Source organism: Rhinolophus hipposideros (genome assembly GCF_964194185.1).
Source record: "Rhinolophus hipposideros genome assembly, chromosome: X".
NCBI lineage: Eukaryota > Metazoa > Chordata > Mammalia > Chiroptera > Rhinolophidae > Rhinolophus > Rhinolophus hipposideros.
The window spans coordinates 22,296,527-22,314,785 of record NC_138046.1 but is presented as its reverse complement, the minus strand read 5'-3'; the positions used below and the strand labels follow the sequence as shown (position 1 = coordinate 22,314,785).

General features: G+C 35.9%; 1 protein-coding gene across 6 annotated transcripts in view; it reads left to right on the top strand.

Annotated features, from left to right (window-relative positions):
* The window catches only part of PHF6 (PHD finger protein 6), a 131,887-nt gene extending 117,973 nt beyond the window's left edge, over nt 1-13,914 (top strand). For 4 of the 6 annotated variants that reach the window (XM_081042421.1, XM_081042420.1, XM_081042424.1 and 1 more), the window contains 3 exons: nt 1,769-1,902; nt 10,340-10,469; nt 10,793-13,914. In XM_081042421.1, coding sequence (XP_080898547.1) covers nt 1,769-1,902; nt 10,340-10,469 — 264 coding nt within the window. In that variant the 3' untranslated portion in view covers nt 10,793-13,914. The remainder of the gene's footprint in view (nt 1-1,768; nt 1,903-10,339; nt 10,470-10,792) is intronic. The other 2 variants (XM_081042423.1, XM_081042425.1) reach the window with 1 other exon arrangement.
* The last annotated feature ends 4,345 nt before the right edge of the window (nt 13,915-18,259 follow it).

Below are 18,259 nucleotides of genomic sequence, written 5' to 3'. Positions count from 1 at the left end.
CATCAGTTATCAAGAATTTGCGGCACTCGTGTCATCTCTGCCCATTAATCTTGTTGCTTGAAGTATTTTAAAGCAGAGCTGAGACTTCATATCATTTCACCTCTACATATTTCAGTATGTATTTCTTAAAAGTTGGACATTTTCTTACCTAACCACAATGTCATTTACACTTTATAAATTAACAATGGGTCTTCAGTGTCATGTGATACCCAGTTTGTATTTGTATCTCCCCAGTTGTTTCAGAACTACCTTTTTAAAGTTGGTTTGTGTGAATCAGAACCTGGAGGGGGTTCATACATTACATGTGGCTGTGCTATATCCTTTCGGTGATCCAGGGCGCGCCCTCCCCCCGGACTGCTGTTTCTGGTTTTGCTTTGTTGTACACCATTGGCTTTGTTGAAGAAAATGAATTGATTGTCCTATAGACTATCACACATGTTTTATTTGTCTATTTGCTTTTTCATGATGCCATTTAACTTGTCCCTCTACCCGCCAGATTTTCTTTTAAAGTGGAAGTTAGATGAAAAAGCTTGATTAGGTTCATTTTCAACATTTTTTTTTGGGGGGGGTGGTAAGAATGCTTCGCAGGTGAGACTCTGTCATCCACGTTTTATCACATGAGACAACTCATAATGCCTGATCCTTGGATTCAGGTGGTGAGTCTGATCCCCCTGTTGTGAAATTCCCCTTCAGTCTTTCATCTAGTACTTTCAGACCTTGATGATGTTTGTCTGAATCTATTAGAAATGACCCTTTCTTTGTAGAACTGCATTCTTGAAGGTGTGAAGATGGTTGACATTTTCTTGTTCCATTTACATCCAGTTCAGTTTACTGATACTTTGATTACTCTTTTTGAAACTCCTTTAAAACAGAACGTATAGTTAAAAAAAAAATAAGGGAAAATCACTTCATCATGTCATACAGAGCAATGTTGTGTTATGCAGCTAAAGTCCAACTAGGTGACTGGGATAACAATTCAGTTCTCTCGATCAACTTATTTACCTCTGCACTGTTAATACAAGCACTAACCTAGCATTTCCCCAAGTGTGCTCCAAAGGAAATTAGTCCATCAAGTTGCTCCGCCAGCCCTCCAAAAATAAAGGGCATCTGGAGTTCAATAAACTTGGGAACTGTTTACCCTCCTTCCTGGAGAAAAGGATGTGAGAAGTTCTGCCATCAAGCAATCTGTTTAAAATTAGAAGTTCTCAAACTTCTTTGATTATGAGACCCTTTTGTCAGCAGTCACCTTTTAATCTCAGAACAGGCTTGAGGCAAGGCTGATCTAGGCCAAATTGAGAAGTCTTGAAAAGATTTCAGTCCCTTCAGTGTCCCTCTGCCCTTTTGCCTACTTGGTAGCAATCCCACTCTGAGAGGAATTGCTTTTCTGTCCTCTTTCTCATTTTTTTCTCCCAGTCATAATAAGAAAGGAACTGATCCCAGGCAGGAAAAGAAGTGACCACTAAAATGTAGACTATCATTCTTTTTGTGTTTGGCAGTATTAAGAAATATTTATGTTTAGATATCAGGCCTTTGGTGGTTAGTACAGTTAAATAATGGAAACATCGTGGGATGCCTTAATATTAGCAAGTCTGTCAGAGTATGGTTTAAATTTCAGTATTATTTATCTGCTATACAATAAGTTCAGTGCATTCTTTTTCAATAGAAAATTGGCTTTGTAAGCTGGAATGTTTGGCTAAAATAGAAAAAAATAAGTTTGCATGAACTTTGAAATACTTCTTATGACTATTCTTTCTCTTCCCTTAAACAGAAATGTACACTTTGCAGTCAGCCCGGTGCTACTATTGGATGTGAAATAAAAGCCTGTGTTAAGACTTACCATTACCACTGTGGAGTACAAGACAAAGCTAAATACATTGAAAATATGTCACGAGGAATTTACAAGTAAGAAAACAGTTTTCCTAAACTTGTCAGTAAGTAACTGCCCTTAAATAGACAACATCAGTTTACTTGATTACCGGTTTTAGATGGTATCTAGCCAAGTATAGAATACTGAGGACTCTGTATAAAAAATGAGTACTGCAAGTAGCATTTTCCTTTGACTACACATCCCTGGATTAGCATTCATTCAACTAGTATTTAGGATGCTAACTATATGCCAGTCGTTGTGCTAGGATTTGGGCTTACAATAGTGATCAAAACAGACACAGACTGTGCCCTCATGAAGCTCACAGTCTAGTGGGAGAGACATTAATTAAATGGCCACATAACTAAGTATACAATTGCAAAGTACATAATTGTCATAAAGGATACATTACAAAGCACAATAAGAACATATAACAAGGAAGACGTAACCTAGTCTATAGTGGGGGTGGGGAGGGTGCTTAGGAATTTCCTTAAGGAAATAGTGCTTAAGCTGAGATATAAAGGGCAAAAATGAATGTGAGTATTGGGAAAGTGCTCTAGGCCGAGAGTGGGACTGAAACAAGAGTGCAAATGGGGAGGTGAGTTAGGAGGCTGCTGCTGAGGGTCCAGGTGAGAATTGTTGGGAGCTTAGGATAGGATAGGGTTGTGATGATAGGAGTCGAAAGATACTCTTGGAAGAATGATGAAAGAGAAAGGTTTGGAGATTTGAGATTACATGTTATCCTCATTTTTATGGGTCTTCCACTTATCTCTGCTGCTTTGGGCTAGTGATATCAATGTGCATCTATAACACTTCCATTTATTTAGTTGAATGATGAACGAGTTGGTAGAGATCCCTGAATTTTTGATCTGCCTTTGCACGTTGTAAAGCACTTCCTCACTCTCACATTCTCAGTATGCAGTAAAGCAGTGACTCAGGGTCTATTCTTCCATGCACAAAGCAGTTTACATAAGCAGCCACCAAGTCATTTGGGTGACTGCACGAGGTACTCCAGCTATATTATCAAACTGGCCAAACTTTCTTTAATAATAAAGGCACAGGTGATTTTCAAGTGAGTTCTATAAAGCCTTTAAGGAACAGATAATGTTATTTAAAGAGGTCCAGCACATAACAAAAGATGGGAAACTTCTTGGTTCATTTTGTAAAACTTGCATAACTGTGACTGACACCAAACCTAACAAAGAGCATTTAAAACAAAAACAAACAAACTGTAGACCAATCTTAGTTTTATAAATATGTTAAGTTGGTGCAAAAGTAATTGTGGTTTAAAAGGTTAAAAACAATTGCAAAAACCGCAATTACTTTTGCATCAACCTAATATATACATCCAAATCCTAAGTAAAATACTAGAAAATCAAATCCAGGGCTGTAGTCTAACAATTTAAAGACTGTTCAAAATTAGGAAATGTATTAATGGGATCCATTATAATTAATAGTGTAAATTTTTAAAAAATCCTATCACTTTCCTTCCTGGTGGACGGTGAAAGGACATTTCATAACATTCAACATCCATTTCTGAATTTTAAAGTAAGTTAATAAGAGTGCTCTTGGTAAGCTAGGAGTCTTAATAGAGAATTTCGGAGAAAACAACAGCAAACAGCTTATTTGATGTTAGAGTAAAGGGACAATGGTTCTTAACCAGGGCTGAGCCTCAGAATCACATGGGGGTGGATAGGGCCCTCTTTAGAAATGTTCTTTGCCTGGGTCCCACCCTTAAAGATGTAAATTCAGTGGTTTGAGGCCCAAACCATATACAGTGGCACCTCGGGTTTTCGTGCGTGTCTGTTGACGAACATTTTGGTTTACAAATGCTGTAAATTTTATGGATCTATGGTATCATTAGATAGTAAAATTCATGCTAAATTTGCAGTTTTAGGGGTTGATTTTAAAGGTCTGGAATGAATTAATCCATTTTGCATTACTTTCTGTGGGGAAACTTTGCCTCGATTTTTAAACGTTTTAGAACTCGAGCGGTCTTCCGGAATGGATTATGTTCGAAAATCGAGGTACCACTGTATTTTGATGACTCCCCGGGTGATTCTCATGGCATCTCTAATTGAGAAACACTATACCAATACACTTTCATTCAGATTATGGATAAGATAAGGGCCAACTATATTACTTTGAACGTTCTTCCAGAGGGTTTAACCCATGCCACAAGAAAAGGAAGAAAAATGTATAATAAATATTGTAGAGGAAAAATAATGGTCCATGTTATTGATATCATTGTCTACCAAGAAAATCCAAAGGAATCAACTCTGAATTTTAAAATGAATAAGAGCTCTGTAAGGTTGCTACATAAGAAATGAATTTTTTAAAACAGTTCAAGTTGGAAATGTAAAAGAAAAATGTTCACCTCCCACCCCACTCACATACACATACTAAAAGTGAACCTTTTCTTTAAAAAAAAATTGCATTTTACACAGGATCCAAATGAATATTAAAATACATTATGCTCCTTAATAGAAACACTCAACATCGAAAGATACCTATTCTCCCCAAATTATACATTTAACACAATTTTGATGAAATCCAAATTTTGAGAGTTTTATCCAGAAGAGTAAATGTGGTATTATTTTCTATTAGTAATGACTAAGTTACTTTATATAATGGGAAAAAATCAGAATCTTAGATAAGATAGAAGTATGTTTCTCCCCTAAAAGACATTCAGAGGAAAGCAGCCCAGATGTGCTAGGCAGCTTTGCAGTGTCATTGGGGACCCAGCTTACCGTTCTTCTGCTCTCCCTTCCTTGGAGCTTCCTTCCATAGGAAGTAGGAGGAAGCAAAAGGAAAGGAAAATGGAAGGACAAAGTGGCTATTCCTACAGCTGAACTGATCTTTAATCAGCCTTCTTGGAAATTCCTCACACACTTCTGTTCAGTGTCTCATTTGTCAGAATTTATCACACATCCAAGGGAGGCTGGGAAATGTACTCTTAGTGGGCACATTACTACCCAAATAAAATCTGGTTTAGAGGGAAGAGGAGAAAAAAGATATTGGGGTAGTCAACTAGGCTTCATCACATGCAGCCAAATTTGTTAATGCCATTGAGAGGAGAAATCCCCCATAGATACCAAAACCTATCATGCAGCAATTAAAACAGTATGGTACTGGCATAGTGACAAACATCACAAGAAATAGATCCATGTCTTTATTAGAATCTTATAAATAATTACGGTAGCATTTTGTATCTGTGGAGATGGGATGGGATGGATTATTCAGTACCTGATGTCTATACAATTAATTGGCTCTCTATTTAGAAAACATAATTTCGATCTTTAGCTCAGACTGTACCCCAAAATAGATTCTAGATGGATTAAAAATCTAATCATTAAAAAAACTGAGTAGGAAATACAAAATTTTTCTATAATCCAGTATAGAAGGCCTTTCTAAGCATGATAGGAAACTCAGAAAATTTATTTGACTACATGAAATTTAGACTACATAAGAGAACTCCAAATCATTAAGAAAAATGCCACCCGCTTAAAAAGCCAAAAGGACACGAACAGGCAATTTATAGAAGAAATAGCCATGGATTGGTTATAAGCATGTGAAAAACTGTTCAACCTTATTAGTAATGAAAGAAATGTAAATTAAAAGAAGATCTTAGCAATTTGTGCCTATCAGATGGGCAAAGATTAGTAGGATTCCTACGATCTAATGTTAGCTACGTTCTGGAGACACAGGCATCCTCCATGGATGTTCAGATAGAAAGTAAATTCATGCTGCTTTTTAGGAGAGTGATTTATCATTGGAGACCAAACCTTAAAATAATGCATCTGCTACTAGTCTGCCTGTAGGGATTTATCTCAGGGCAGTGAGCAGACAGCAGTACAAAGATGTATGTACAAGAAGTTTCATTTCATTATTGCTAATGGTTGCTGCAGTACCCATCTTAGAATTGACTCCCCTAAGAACCGACAGGATTACCACAGATGGCATCAGTCTTCTCACAGAGGGTATTGACAGGAACTGCAGCTTGCCAGCAGGGCAGCATCCAATATTCCTCTCCTGTGGGAGTCCTTGCAACAGTCACTATAGTACAGCTCAGGTCCAGTGAGACGTGATTCACATGGAGTGGGCATGGTTTTTGCCCTGGCTTAAAAGCCTCAGACCCCACTAGAGACAGCACCTCTTGTGACATAGTTACAGGTTATGCCACACTGAAAGAGGCCCAAAGATATGGCTTCTTGTCAGAATATTATTCTCCCAATCAAAATACAGCTTACCAATTTGGGGGTAACATAGCTTAGTAAAATTGTTGACACACCCATTTTAAGTTGTCGGCGGAACAGGGCCAGAGAGTGAACCAAAGGTGAAATTGTCATGCAGAATAGAAAAAGATTTTTGGTAACCTTTCTCCCATAATAGCAAAAATAACCAGAATGTTCATCAGGAGACTTAATAAGTAAATTTTCATTCATGAATTTAGTGGAATACTGTGCAGCACCTAGAGAATGAAGTAGACCCATGTGTGGAATCATGGAGAGGTATTTCTGTGATAGAGCAAAGGGGAAACACCAAGTTGTATAATCCTATTTTAGCATCTAAAAAGTACACATGTACACACATGTACAAGATGTGTGTGTTTGTATCCATAGGAAAATATCCAGGAGCGTATTCAATAAACTTAACAGTTGTTACCTCTCATTTGTTGCATAAGGATGGAGGTGAAGAGGCAACTTTGTATTCTTTTTACTGTGGTGTTCGTAGATTTTTATGAGCAATACATTATTAAAGTAGCCATTAATGTTTTGAAATAACAGGCCCATTTAACTGTCTAAAATCAGATATATGGAGAGTTAGTGTATTTAAATTTAAATTTTATTTAGATATTTTTATTATAATAGTTATCCATTTTTATTTTGGGGGGAAAAATGGAATATATAGGTAAGGGGAGAAAAGATGTCAACTTTAATTCCACCACCAGAAATAATTTTAAATTTTGGAATACTTCAGACCTATATATTTATTTATTTATAAAAATACTTTTTATATATACTGTTTTATAATCCGTTTTCCGCTTACTATACCCGAGGCATTTTTTTCTGTGACAGTAAACAGTTTCATATCACCATTTTAATGGTTGCATAGTATTTCATTGTATGGGTATATCAGTTTAATTGTTTTCTTTTTTTTTTTTAGACATTTAATGGTTTTTACTTTTTAACTATTAGAAAACCGTGTTTCAGTGACCATCTCTAAGAAAAAAGTATTTACACTGGCATCCGTGATGATTTGAATTGCTCTTTATTTTTTCACATTGAAATTTGTTTCTAAAACTTATAATGTGGATTCCAGAGTATTTTATCATAGAGACCATTGAATTCAAATAATAGTCCATATGCAAGTAGATTTGGGAAAGAAGAATGGACCAATAGGAAGAAATGTAAGGAGGAATTTTTCTGAATGAAGTGCCTTCCTCCTACATTTGGCTTTCCTTCTTTACCAGCCCTTCTTAGGCCCTGAATATATTCGTATTAAAAGGGCGAGGGAAGATTATATAGTGATTTTTTAATTGTTTTCTTGTCTTTATGGTATTTTCAAACTATTTAAATACGTATTTTTTGTAATGTCAGTCTCCCACCATAAAAAGTAAGTTCTGTGATAGCAGTGATCTTGCTGTTTTACCAGTCGACCGCTGTGGCCTTGGTATCTAGACTGGTGAAGGATACGTACATAATGGGCCTATGGGAAATAGTCCTTGAGTGAAAAATAATTTCATAAAAAGATTACAATTTGTTCTAATAACAAAGGGCTTATCCTTATAGTTAAAATTATATTATAAAACTTTTCAAAAGTATACAAAAATAGAATAGTATAACAGCTCCCCTTCTCAGCAGGTACCAGGTTATTGCCACAGTTTCATCTGTTTTCTTTATTGCCATATACTTCAATATGCGTCTCTTAAAAATGTGGTTGTTACTTACCTAATCACTATGCCATTATCATACTTTTTAAAATTACCAGTAAGTTCTTCATATCATCTCATATTCAATACACTTTTACATTTCCCCAGTTGTCTTGAAAATGTCTTTTTAGACTTGATTTGTTTAAATCTCGATACATACACGGCCCCTACATTGTGTTTGATGGATGTATTCTCTTAAATCTCTCTTAATATAGAGCAATCCTGACTCCACCCCACCTTTTCCCCCTACATATTAAAGAATCACAATAAGTGGTCCTGTGAAAGTCCCACATTCCAGATTTATCTGTTTGCTTTTTAATGAGGCCATTTAACTCATTTCTCCACCCCTCCGTATGTCCCATAAACTGTAAGTTGGTTTAAAGGCTTAGTTAGATTCAGGTTATATTTTTGGGAAGATACTTCATAGCTGCTCTATATAGGAGTCTCACTCTTGATATTTGAACTCATGATTAAAAAGAAAACATTCCCAACATGCAGCATTTGAAGCGTACAAATTCTCCATAGTTCTTTGAAAATTATTGAAAATATTTTGAGAATAAAAGAGTAATGAGCAAAACTAGGTTGGAAATTTGTTGTCGCCCCCTAACCTCACTCCTGCCTTTTATTCTTCTCACGTGTTAGAAACGCCTCATATTAAACCTCCTTTTAGATGATTTGTGGCGGATGAATTCCCACATGATCATCTTTTATCCATTGCTCACCACAAGAGGGCATCCACTGAACATTTTTTAAGAATTGTTTTATCTTGTCATCTTGTGTATACAGTCATGCGCACCCTAACGATGGGAATGCATCCAGAAAATGCATCTTTAGGTGATTTCATGATTATGAGAACATCATAGAGTGCGCTTATACAAACCTAGGTGGTACGGCCTACTACCTACCTAGGCCGTATGGTGTGGCCTGTTGCTCCTAGGCTACTAGGCTGGACAGCATGTTATTCTCAAAACAACATCAAATCGAGCACGAGAGAAAACAATGCAATCAAGAGACACAGTAAACATGAGATGTATGAGGCTGCTGCCAGTATAACATGGCATACTGTTACAGCAAACTTTTTTTTATTAGAATACACTCTAAAATAATGATAAAAAGTATAGTATAGTAAATACAGAAACCAATAACATAATCTTTTATTATTATCATTATCAAGTATTATGTAGTGCACATAGTTGTGTGTGCTATACTTTTACATGACTGGTATCGCAGATTTGCTTACACAGCATCACCACAAACACGTGAGTAACGCGTTGCATGACGATGTTATGACGGCTGTGACATCACTAGGTGATAGGAATTTTTCAGCTCTGTTACAATCTTATTGGAACACTACCGTATATGCAGTCCATCATTAACTGAAACGTCATTATTTGGTGCATGACTATAATTGACCTAAAACTCAGCTCAGATCAGCCCACCTTTTGATTATGATGGGGGTTGTTAATTATAAAAAATATATTGGTGTGTATACATTAAAGTGGCCTAAACCCTTGTCTAAAATAACCTGCATTGCAAACAATTTCAAGTATACAGTGTATATACCCAAATAAAAGGTTGTTAGAACTACATGATGTCAAAATATCACTCCAGACATTATTTGCTGATTTTAAAGGGGAAGACCTTCCTTTTTAATGGAGAAATCTGGCTATCACCATCACCTTAACCAAATGACCAACCAGCATCACTAAAGTGGGGCATTCTGAAATTACATGCCTCCTGAAGTATGCAGGATCACCTACAAAGTATCCTAGACTAACAAAAAAAAGGAAAAAGTTAAACCGAAAGCTAACCAAGCCCTTAGACCTTACTTCCAGTTTATAAGAAATATGGGGTGACGGAGAACCAAATAAAACAGTACCACAATTAGACCAATCCAGAATGTGGTATAGTTGACAAGGTATCTGATCAAACCCTTCCCTAAAAGTCAGTGTCGTGGGGAAAAACAGTCAGAGGAACCAGTCTAGATTAAGAGAGCCGTAGCCAAATACATTTCCTGGAAACCTGTCAGGTGATTAATGAAGGTATTCTAATGAAGACCAGGACACTAATGACGAAAAGGCACTTGAAGAGTTTGACTAAATTGTCTCATGAAATCTGAGCAGAAAGCAGTAATATACAGAATATAATTTGCAGAAATGTACTTTTAAATTATGTATATGAAACATTACAGAAGTTGATTATTTCATCTACATACCTGACAATTGTTATTTTCAAGTTGGCCAAAAACTTTTTAAAAAAATTTTGTTGGGAAAAATGAGGAATTGCTTTATATTTGAGCATACGTGGTAACTTTTATCCTAAACTAGACGTTTGATTTCAGATGAACTTTTACTATCTCATTAATAGAGTGCTTTCCTATCTTTTAGATAGAAATGGACCTGTTACTAATTGTGGAGTGTTTTTTTAAGGGTGGATGAGGAAACCCATGTTTTAAATGGGCACCAGCATCATCCACTAATGACAACTATATTCTCATCAACAGTGACAAAACATTTTGAGATTTTTATCTTTCATCATTGTAGACTATATTGTAAAAATCATAGTGGAAATGATGAGAGAGATGAAGAAGATGAGGAACGAGAGAGTAAAAGCCGGGGAAAATTAGAAATTGATCAGCAACAACTAACTCAGCAGCAACTTAATGGAAACTAGGTATGAAAGTTAATTATGTTGGATCTGTTGTCAGAATACAATACACACTGATAAAAACATATTGAAGTAATGGTGTGCAGTATGATTTTTTTTAATGCTATTATGTTTAGTTAAGCATGTTACTAGAATGCTGAGGATTGTGTAGGCTTGCATAGTTTTTTAAACTAGCAGATTTTGTAACAGTAAAAACAAGCTATCCATTTTATCATTAAATGTAGTTGTAATGTCAAATCAGTAAGATATTCTCGCTCCTCAATAACATTATATTTATTATGTTCCCCTCAAGCATCATATTTTACATTTTTTTATCATCTTTTAAACAGGTTCATGGGACAGAGTTAGAAAACTGGGAATGAATAAGACATCCATAACTACTATTCTTTTTTCACTGTTTTCTAAAATCAAAAAGGGTTTGTAACTTTTTACTGCCCAACTTTTAGATCCTTCATTGAACTGCCTAAAACGTCTTGTTTTAAGAGCCTTCTTCACTAGATGGCAGAGTTTGACATGTTGATATTACGTAGCTGTAGTTCGCAGTTTCTGGGAAGCAATTGAAACACTATTAACCCTGTGTGTAGTGTCAACAGTTAAAGCAGACATTGAAATGAAGTAAGCTATATTTCTGGACTGAACAAAGTTCTACTGTTTAAAGTATCTAAAAGTTTGTTCAGTGGATTCATACTCAAGGGAAAGTGTAAGCAAATTTCACTTAACAGTGCAAACACGCCTCTGGTGGCAACACATGGGAATTTGTGAATTTTCTTTTTCCACATTCAAGTAATGGAGGCTAGAAATGAAGAAAACTTTATTTTTCCCTTGGCTTTGACAGCAAATGCTAAAAATCTCTTCCAAGAAGTGTGCTAAAGCTTTTCACTTGGTTCCTGTTAAAGTTGTTCTCACTGACAAGCATGGACTTGGGCAAGTGGTGGATTATAAGCTATGAGCTCCAGTGCTTATGCCAAAATTCTCTTGACAGTAAACCTCTTCTCTTTTCATGTCATACAAAGAGCTTCTAGCAAAATCATTGGATCCTTTCAAGTTTAAACTAACATTTGGCAACAGCAAATAGATGTAAAGGGTTACCACTCTCTAAGGACTTTAGCCACCATTCTGAAACCCGTTCCTCTGAAGCGCCGTGTTGTGTGGGACACTTCATATATTGGCCCAAAGTATGTAAGGAGGTCTCATGTGCTCTAGGAGAAAAAAAAAGTCTTCGCATAAAACAGTATTTATTTTTAATTTTGTGACCACTATTTTAGAAACTTTATTTAATATTTTTAATGTTTTCATTCAGTGCTTTGCTTATTTAGTAAATAGGCTTTTGTGCCCTACTTTTCCTCTGGTAGGGCTCGCTGTCTTATTGATCATCAGAATTGTTTCTCAAAGCCTAAGAACCCAGCTTTTTAGAAAGGATTTTTACACTGGCGTTTCTAGCTAGTGATATTTTCTTCCACTTACCTGCTGAAGCACATTTATGTATTTCTTTATGGCAAAACCAAAAAACTTTAGTTGTGGTCTGCCTAATATTACCATAGCACCTCATTTATCAAGGGTAGGGGTTCTGGTTTCTGAATTATTAGTTGATTCAATTAAAGCAGATCAGCAAACAAGAAATAATCATATTAACTTGACTGTGCATCAAGATATTCAGCTTATGGAAAAGCATTTTTAAAATGTAACAGGTGGAAAATTACACTGTGCTTAATGACTGATTTTTTTAACTGCTAGTCCCTTAAAGTCATATTTGTCAAGTGTGTATTCACACATGTGCTTAAATCAAGGGACTCGATGATTGTTTGATTTTAATCATCTTTTATTATTTTTAGAAGGAAACTAGCATTACTAGTGGGTTGCCCTCCCTATATGTTTTTCTCTTCTTGCTCTAAATATGTCATTGGGTTTCTTTGTGTGTATGTGATGAATTTTCAAAATTCACCGTGACTTGAAGTGCAACGACAGATCTAGATGTTTGTTTACCAAGCTATGTGACTTTTCCCAAAGGATCTGTACTTTATTTCTGTACAACAGCCTGAAACTCGTTATTTCAAATCTTTGAATCACTGTGTCTAGATCATTTTTACATTATGTGCCATCAATTTACCCATGGAATTATAGAGCACCTTCATTTTTGGACAACTACTGTAATGATGTTTTTAGGAAAAATGGAAGGTGCCAAGGGTAATAATGGCCAGTCAATAATCACATAATGGACTTCAAATACTTTAGCTGTCAGTTGATGGATTTGTCATGTAATAAAGTGTATGATTTCCTATGGGTTTCTTCAACCCTTTCTCTGCCACTAGCAACCAGAATAGCACTTTAACTTTTGGTTGGCTAGATAAGTGGCTGGCTACCTATTTTTCTCACTGTGGTGTGATTGGCTAAATAGTCTTTCATTAAAAATTGAAATGTAAATTAAAGTCACATGAAAAATCACCATTGGTTGTAAACCTCCGGTATTTTGATTTTCTAATCATGTTTTCGTCATATGCTGAGTAAAAGTGCCTTACAATGTAAAAATTGTACAGTACTTATGTTCCCAAGTAGCGTCACCATCTTCTGGGTAGTAATTACATTGTGGTATGAATATTTAGAAAAATGGACCTCAGCAGTGTATTTACTGTTCATCTCTTAAGTCCTTAACTGTAGTTTTAATAAGCATGACATTATTTGATAAGTATATAATATTTACATCATTTCAAAAAAATACTGCCATGACTGTCTTTTACGCATATTTTAGCTTGAAATTTTGAAGCATCTTTTCTTTTTTCCTTTTTTTCCTTTTTTGTTTTGTTTTTGTTATTGATATTAAACAGTGTAATCATTGCAAGCGTATATTGAAGATTATTCTGGAGCATTTATTGCCTTACCAGAAATGTTAGTAAGAAATGTTCTTTAGAGTAGAAAGATAGACTTGAGTTTCTATACTTTAATAAGAGCTCTTTGTTCCTGGGGGAAGGGGAGTGAGAGGTGAATTTTACTTTCATCTCAATTTATTAAAAACCCACAACTGAAAGACATTTTATTTCAAAAATCAGCAATTTTAGAATTTCAGATAGTACTTACTCAGGAGTACGTGCTACTCAAGATATTAAGAGACTAACAGGATATGTAGATCTACCGTTGAATCAGAATCTATGTACTTGAACAACTGTGTGAATCTTAAATATCTCAAAGCAAAAGCAAAGTGTTCTAGAATGTTGTTGCTTTTTTAAAAAGCGCTAAAGTTTGACCAAGGTATACAGTTTTGTTCTAACAGACATTTAGGTTAATTGTAAAAATAAGGAATGCATTATGAGTCAAAATCAAACATTCCTCTCATGTTATGTATATTTTGTTCCTGTTATATTGGCTTTATTTTCAAAATTGTAGTTTGTAGCATTAGTTTCCTTTTATTGGTATTCTTGCATATACTATTCATTCAATAAATGAGTTATGACTTTCATGTTTGTATGTATGTCTTTTGTGAAAGGGTATAATGAAGCTTATTTATAACAGCAATAGTATTGTGTTCCTTTTGGTTGTGCTTTTTCCAAGGTGAAATGCCTAGTTTGTTTAATAACTTGTTAAACAAGTATGAGAGAGAGAACATGAATTTGAGTTTAGTTCAAAGTTTCACAATATAAAAGGTTTTATCATGGAGAGAAACAGCAATCTTTTGAGTATAATAGAACTGCATTACATCTTGGTTCTCTTTTATTATTACATGATTCAGATACCAATGGCCTCAATCGCATCCTCTGGAACTTAGTTAAAAGGTGATTTCGAAAGTAACCCAAAACTTCTAGTACAGTTTACTTCTGATTGGTCATAATACCTTTGTCAGAAAGGGGTTCCACCTTATAGATTTAAATTTACTCCCTTTACCATGGACAGCTTGATTTTAGTACAGTGCTCATACACTGAGGTGGTCATATCCAGGGTGGAAACTGAAATTTTAGTTAGTGGAATACGCTCATTCCATACACAATTTCTATCCTGCCTTCCTACTCAGGAGGGGGAAAAAATCAAGCAACAGCTTCTGATAATGCTGGAACTATAGGATGGTGTGCTTTACTGCAAATGTTACCTAGTAGTGCATGCGCGCGCGCGCGCGTGTGTGTGTGTGTGTGTGTGTATGTGTGTGTGTAAGATCCATCACTTAGTTTTATTTTAATTACCAGCGTAAAAATATGGAGAAGGGTGTTATGTGGTTTTCTTTAGCTAATTGAACTATTGATAGCTGGTATTTGTTTTTTGTTTTGTTTTTCTAGCTGCAGTCATCAGCAATTGTTGAGGTCATGTCAAAGCATAAACCTGGTAGAATTTCCCAGGAAAATTCTATGGCCAGCAAATTGCCGGTCCATCTTTTTAAAGAAAAACTCCAATCCCTCTTAAATGTCTATATAGTAGAGTCTTCACTTATGTGGACACAGTACTGCTTTATATATCAACCAGTGTTCCATAATTTTGCCTTGTTCAGATAATGAGATAGCTACATTAAGGATGTAAGGCAAAAATTTATTCTCAGTCTTTATTCAGAAGATGAAAACTGTAAAATACCAGTTACTAAGAGTCAATGGTAACATTTTAAAGTGTTACGCTGTAGCAGACGTGTTCTGCATATGGTCAGTGTACTGAAGTCAGTAAGTCAGACCTGGGTCCTTGTCAAAAGACAGCAGATCCATAAACACCCAAATCATTGTCTGTACCTCTCTGTGGCTAAAAATGTGTTTTTTATGTTGGAGGTGGGGGCAGTAGCAGGCAGATAGGGAAGATGCAGCTGGGCAAAGAGCTAATTAGGTCTGCTGTGTGAACGATAATAGTCTAATAAAAAGACACGCGAAAACAAAAATACCGTTTGAAGGGGCAAGCTTTAAAATGGGACCTGAGAGTGGGGTGACCGGTTAGCTCAGTTGGTTAGAGCGTGCTGGTAGCACCAAGGTTGCCGGTTTGATCCCCGCATGGGCCACGGTGCCCTCCTTACAAAGAAAAAAATATGGGACCTGAGAGAGTACATATTCGAAGGAATATTAGCAGCAGGGAGAGAGAAATAAATTGTAGTTTAATGTTGACACTGGATTTAGAATTGTTGAGTGTTTATAAAGTGATTTGTAAAAAAGAGTGTAAGGTTTCTCTGTTTATGAGTATTTTTAAAATCAGAGCTATTTCCAGGTTGTTTTTATTTATAAAACTCATATGTAGCCATAAAAAGAAATGATGTACTGATACATGCTACAACATGGATGAACCTTGGAAACATTATGCTAAGAAGCGAGGCACAAAGGGTCACATAATTATATGATTCCATTTACATGAAATGTCCAGAAGAAGCAAGTCCACGGTGACAGAATGCAGATTAAGTGGTTGCCACGGGCTGCAGTGGGGGTAATGAGACATGACTATTAACAGGTATGGGGTTTCTTTTGGGGGTGATGGAAATGTCTGGAATTAGTGATGATAGTTATGCAACTTTGAATATACTAAAATCCACAAATTATACACTTTAAAAGGGTGAATTTCATGTGAATTTTACCTCAATTTTTAAAAAGTAATGTGTTCACTGTACAAAATTAAAACACAAAGATACGTAAAGCAAACTGTGGCAGTCTCCACCTTCTCCACAAGCCTACTCCCGGTATTTAATGCTTGTGTATTACACCTTAAGCCACCCCCCTTTTTTCTTAGCATGAATAGGATCAGGCTGTACCCACAGTCCTGCTCCTTGTCTTTCTCACTTGAACAGCACTACAAGGTGTCCGGACAACTAGATTTCCATGGTATCGCAGCATATGGATGCACTGGAATGGTTCTATCTAGTCTCCCATACACCTTCATGTTGTTATATAAATAATTTTCTAGGCTAAATTTCCGGAAGTGGAGCTGTAAAGGGTATCTGTTTTTAAAGTATTGATTAAAATCACCATCCAAAATATTTGAACCAATTTAGAAGTCCATCTTATAGGGATCGAGCTTTCCTGCTGCCCCGCTCCAAAGGAGTGGTTTTTAATGAAAAGAGGTATGTTACCTTAAAAAAAAAAAAATCATACATACTCTTAGAAAATTCTGTGGGGCTTTGATTTTGTTAAAGACCATATAGACTATATCTCAAAGTGGAATGTGAATTATCTTTGAGAAACTGGATGCTATATTCCATGTGTGAAAAGGTTAAGTCAAAAGTCTTTTTTTTCTGTGTGTATTATTAACAGTAGTAATTGGTGCATCATTTCCCTTACTTCTGCTTTCTGAAAGGTAACAGATTGCTTTGAGCTATTCGTGGTTGCCAGATGGATCTGCTTCTCCGTGTGTCCAGGGTTATATGTGGCTCAGTTCAGTGCACTTCAAGGGGCTGTGGACTGTTTTGTTGAAGAATTCCTATGACCTTTATCTGTCCTCATGGTTCTTACTTCCCAAATCATGACTGTGTCTAACAATTGGTCAGTTATGTGAAAACAAGATAAAACGATTTGAACTTTTCACTTTTCAACTACTTGTTTTGTCCTTATATGAATAAAATCTAACACTAACCAGAAAATTTGACTTGATGTACATTTCATGCATTTATCTCATTTGCTAGAAAATGATTGTTTTTATTCAAGAATTTCAAGCAACAATTACCTGCATGTCTGAAAATAAATTGTTGGTAAAAGTTAACACAAATACTCAAGTTATGCTGGGCAGTCAACATGAAAGTTTCTAAATAAAGGATAAATTGAATGTAGTCAAGGATGAATTGATGCCACATGAAAATTAGTTTTTTCTAATTCTCAAAATCATATTTTGTGCTAATTTGGTATTTATAACATTAGCCCAACAACTATTTCATTTAAAAAGATTTGTCAGATGTATAACAACATTACAAAAATAATTTTTTAATTTTTTACCAATAACTCAACCTTTAATCATGTTTCCTTGTACTCTTCTTTCATGTTTATGAAATAATGAAGTCTTTAAGGGGTGCCGCAACAAAACAGGATGACTACATTAGAGGGTTCTTTTTGTAACTTTGAACTGTAGCTGTCATGGAGAGTACTGATGTTTTCATTTAAGAGGCTAGCCAGACAATTTAACACAAAGGCTGATTTTCAAACATTCCTGATCCTTAAGCCCAATAGGCTTATGTTCTATATTTAGTATTGATTTAGTATTACCAGGAAACAGTAATTCTTTGGACCCTGGTTCTCATATGTTCTCAGTTAGAGAGCAAGCACAAAAGATAAGCAATTTCTTGAAAGTTTCCAGATCAGAGAGCTGGAATTTTGGCATTATCCTCAAATATAACAGTCTTTCCCGACTTCCCTTAGAAGAGTTGTTCTTCAGCATTTCAACCTATCCCATGTGCCCAAACAGCTTAGGGCAGCTATCTAAGTGTGCTGGGATTGGGGGCAGGGTCACAGGCAGGAGGGTTAAAGAAAACATGTTGCTTACGGGAAAAGGCTTGACAGATTTTCTTTCTTCCTTGGGAAGAGGCAGGGTAGGAGAGAGAACACTTAGGCAGCTTTTATAGCATTTAATAACTGGCCTCACTCCGTTCCATGAAACTTGGAAACGTAGCCAACTGTTTGTAGGCCGCTTCCTAGAAAGACTGACATAAAACTCGAAACATTCACATCTTTATTCTTTTATTTCTTTTGATGCTCCCCTCCCCCGCCATAGAAACTTTCTTACCTTCATTTCTATTATCGGTACCATCCCTTCAAGACCACTCCTTTCCTACTTTTCTCCTTACCCTGATGTAAGTATCTCAAGGTGTTCCGGTCTTTGCCATCTTGTGTTGTTCTCACTTGTCACTGCTACTCAAGCATGAGTCT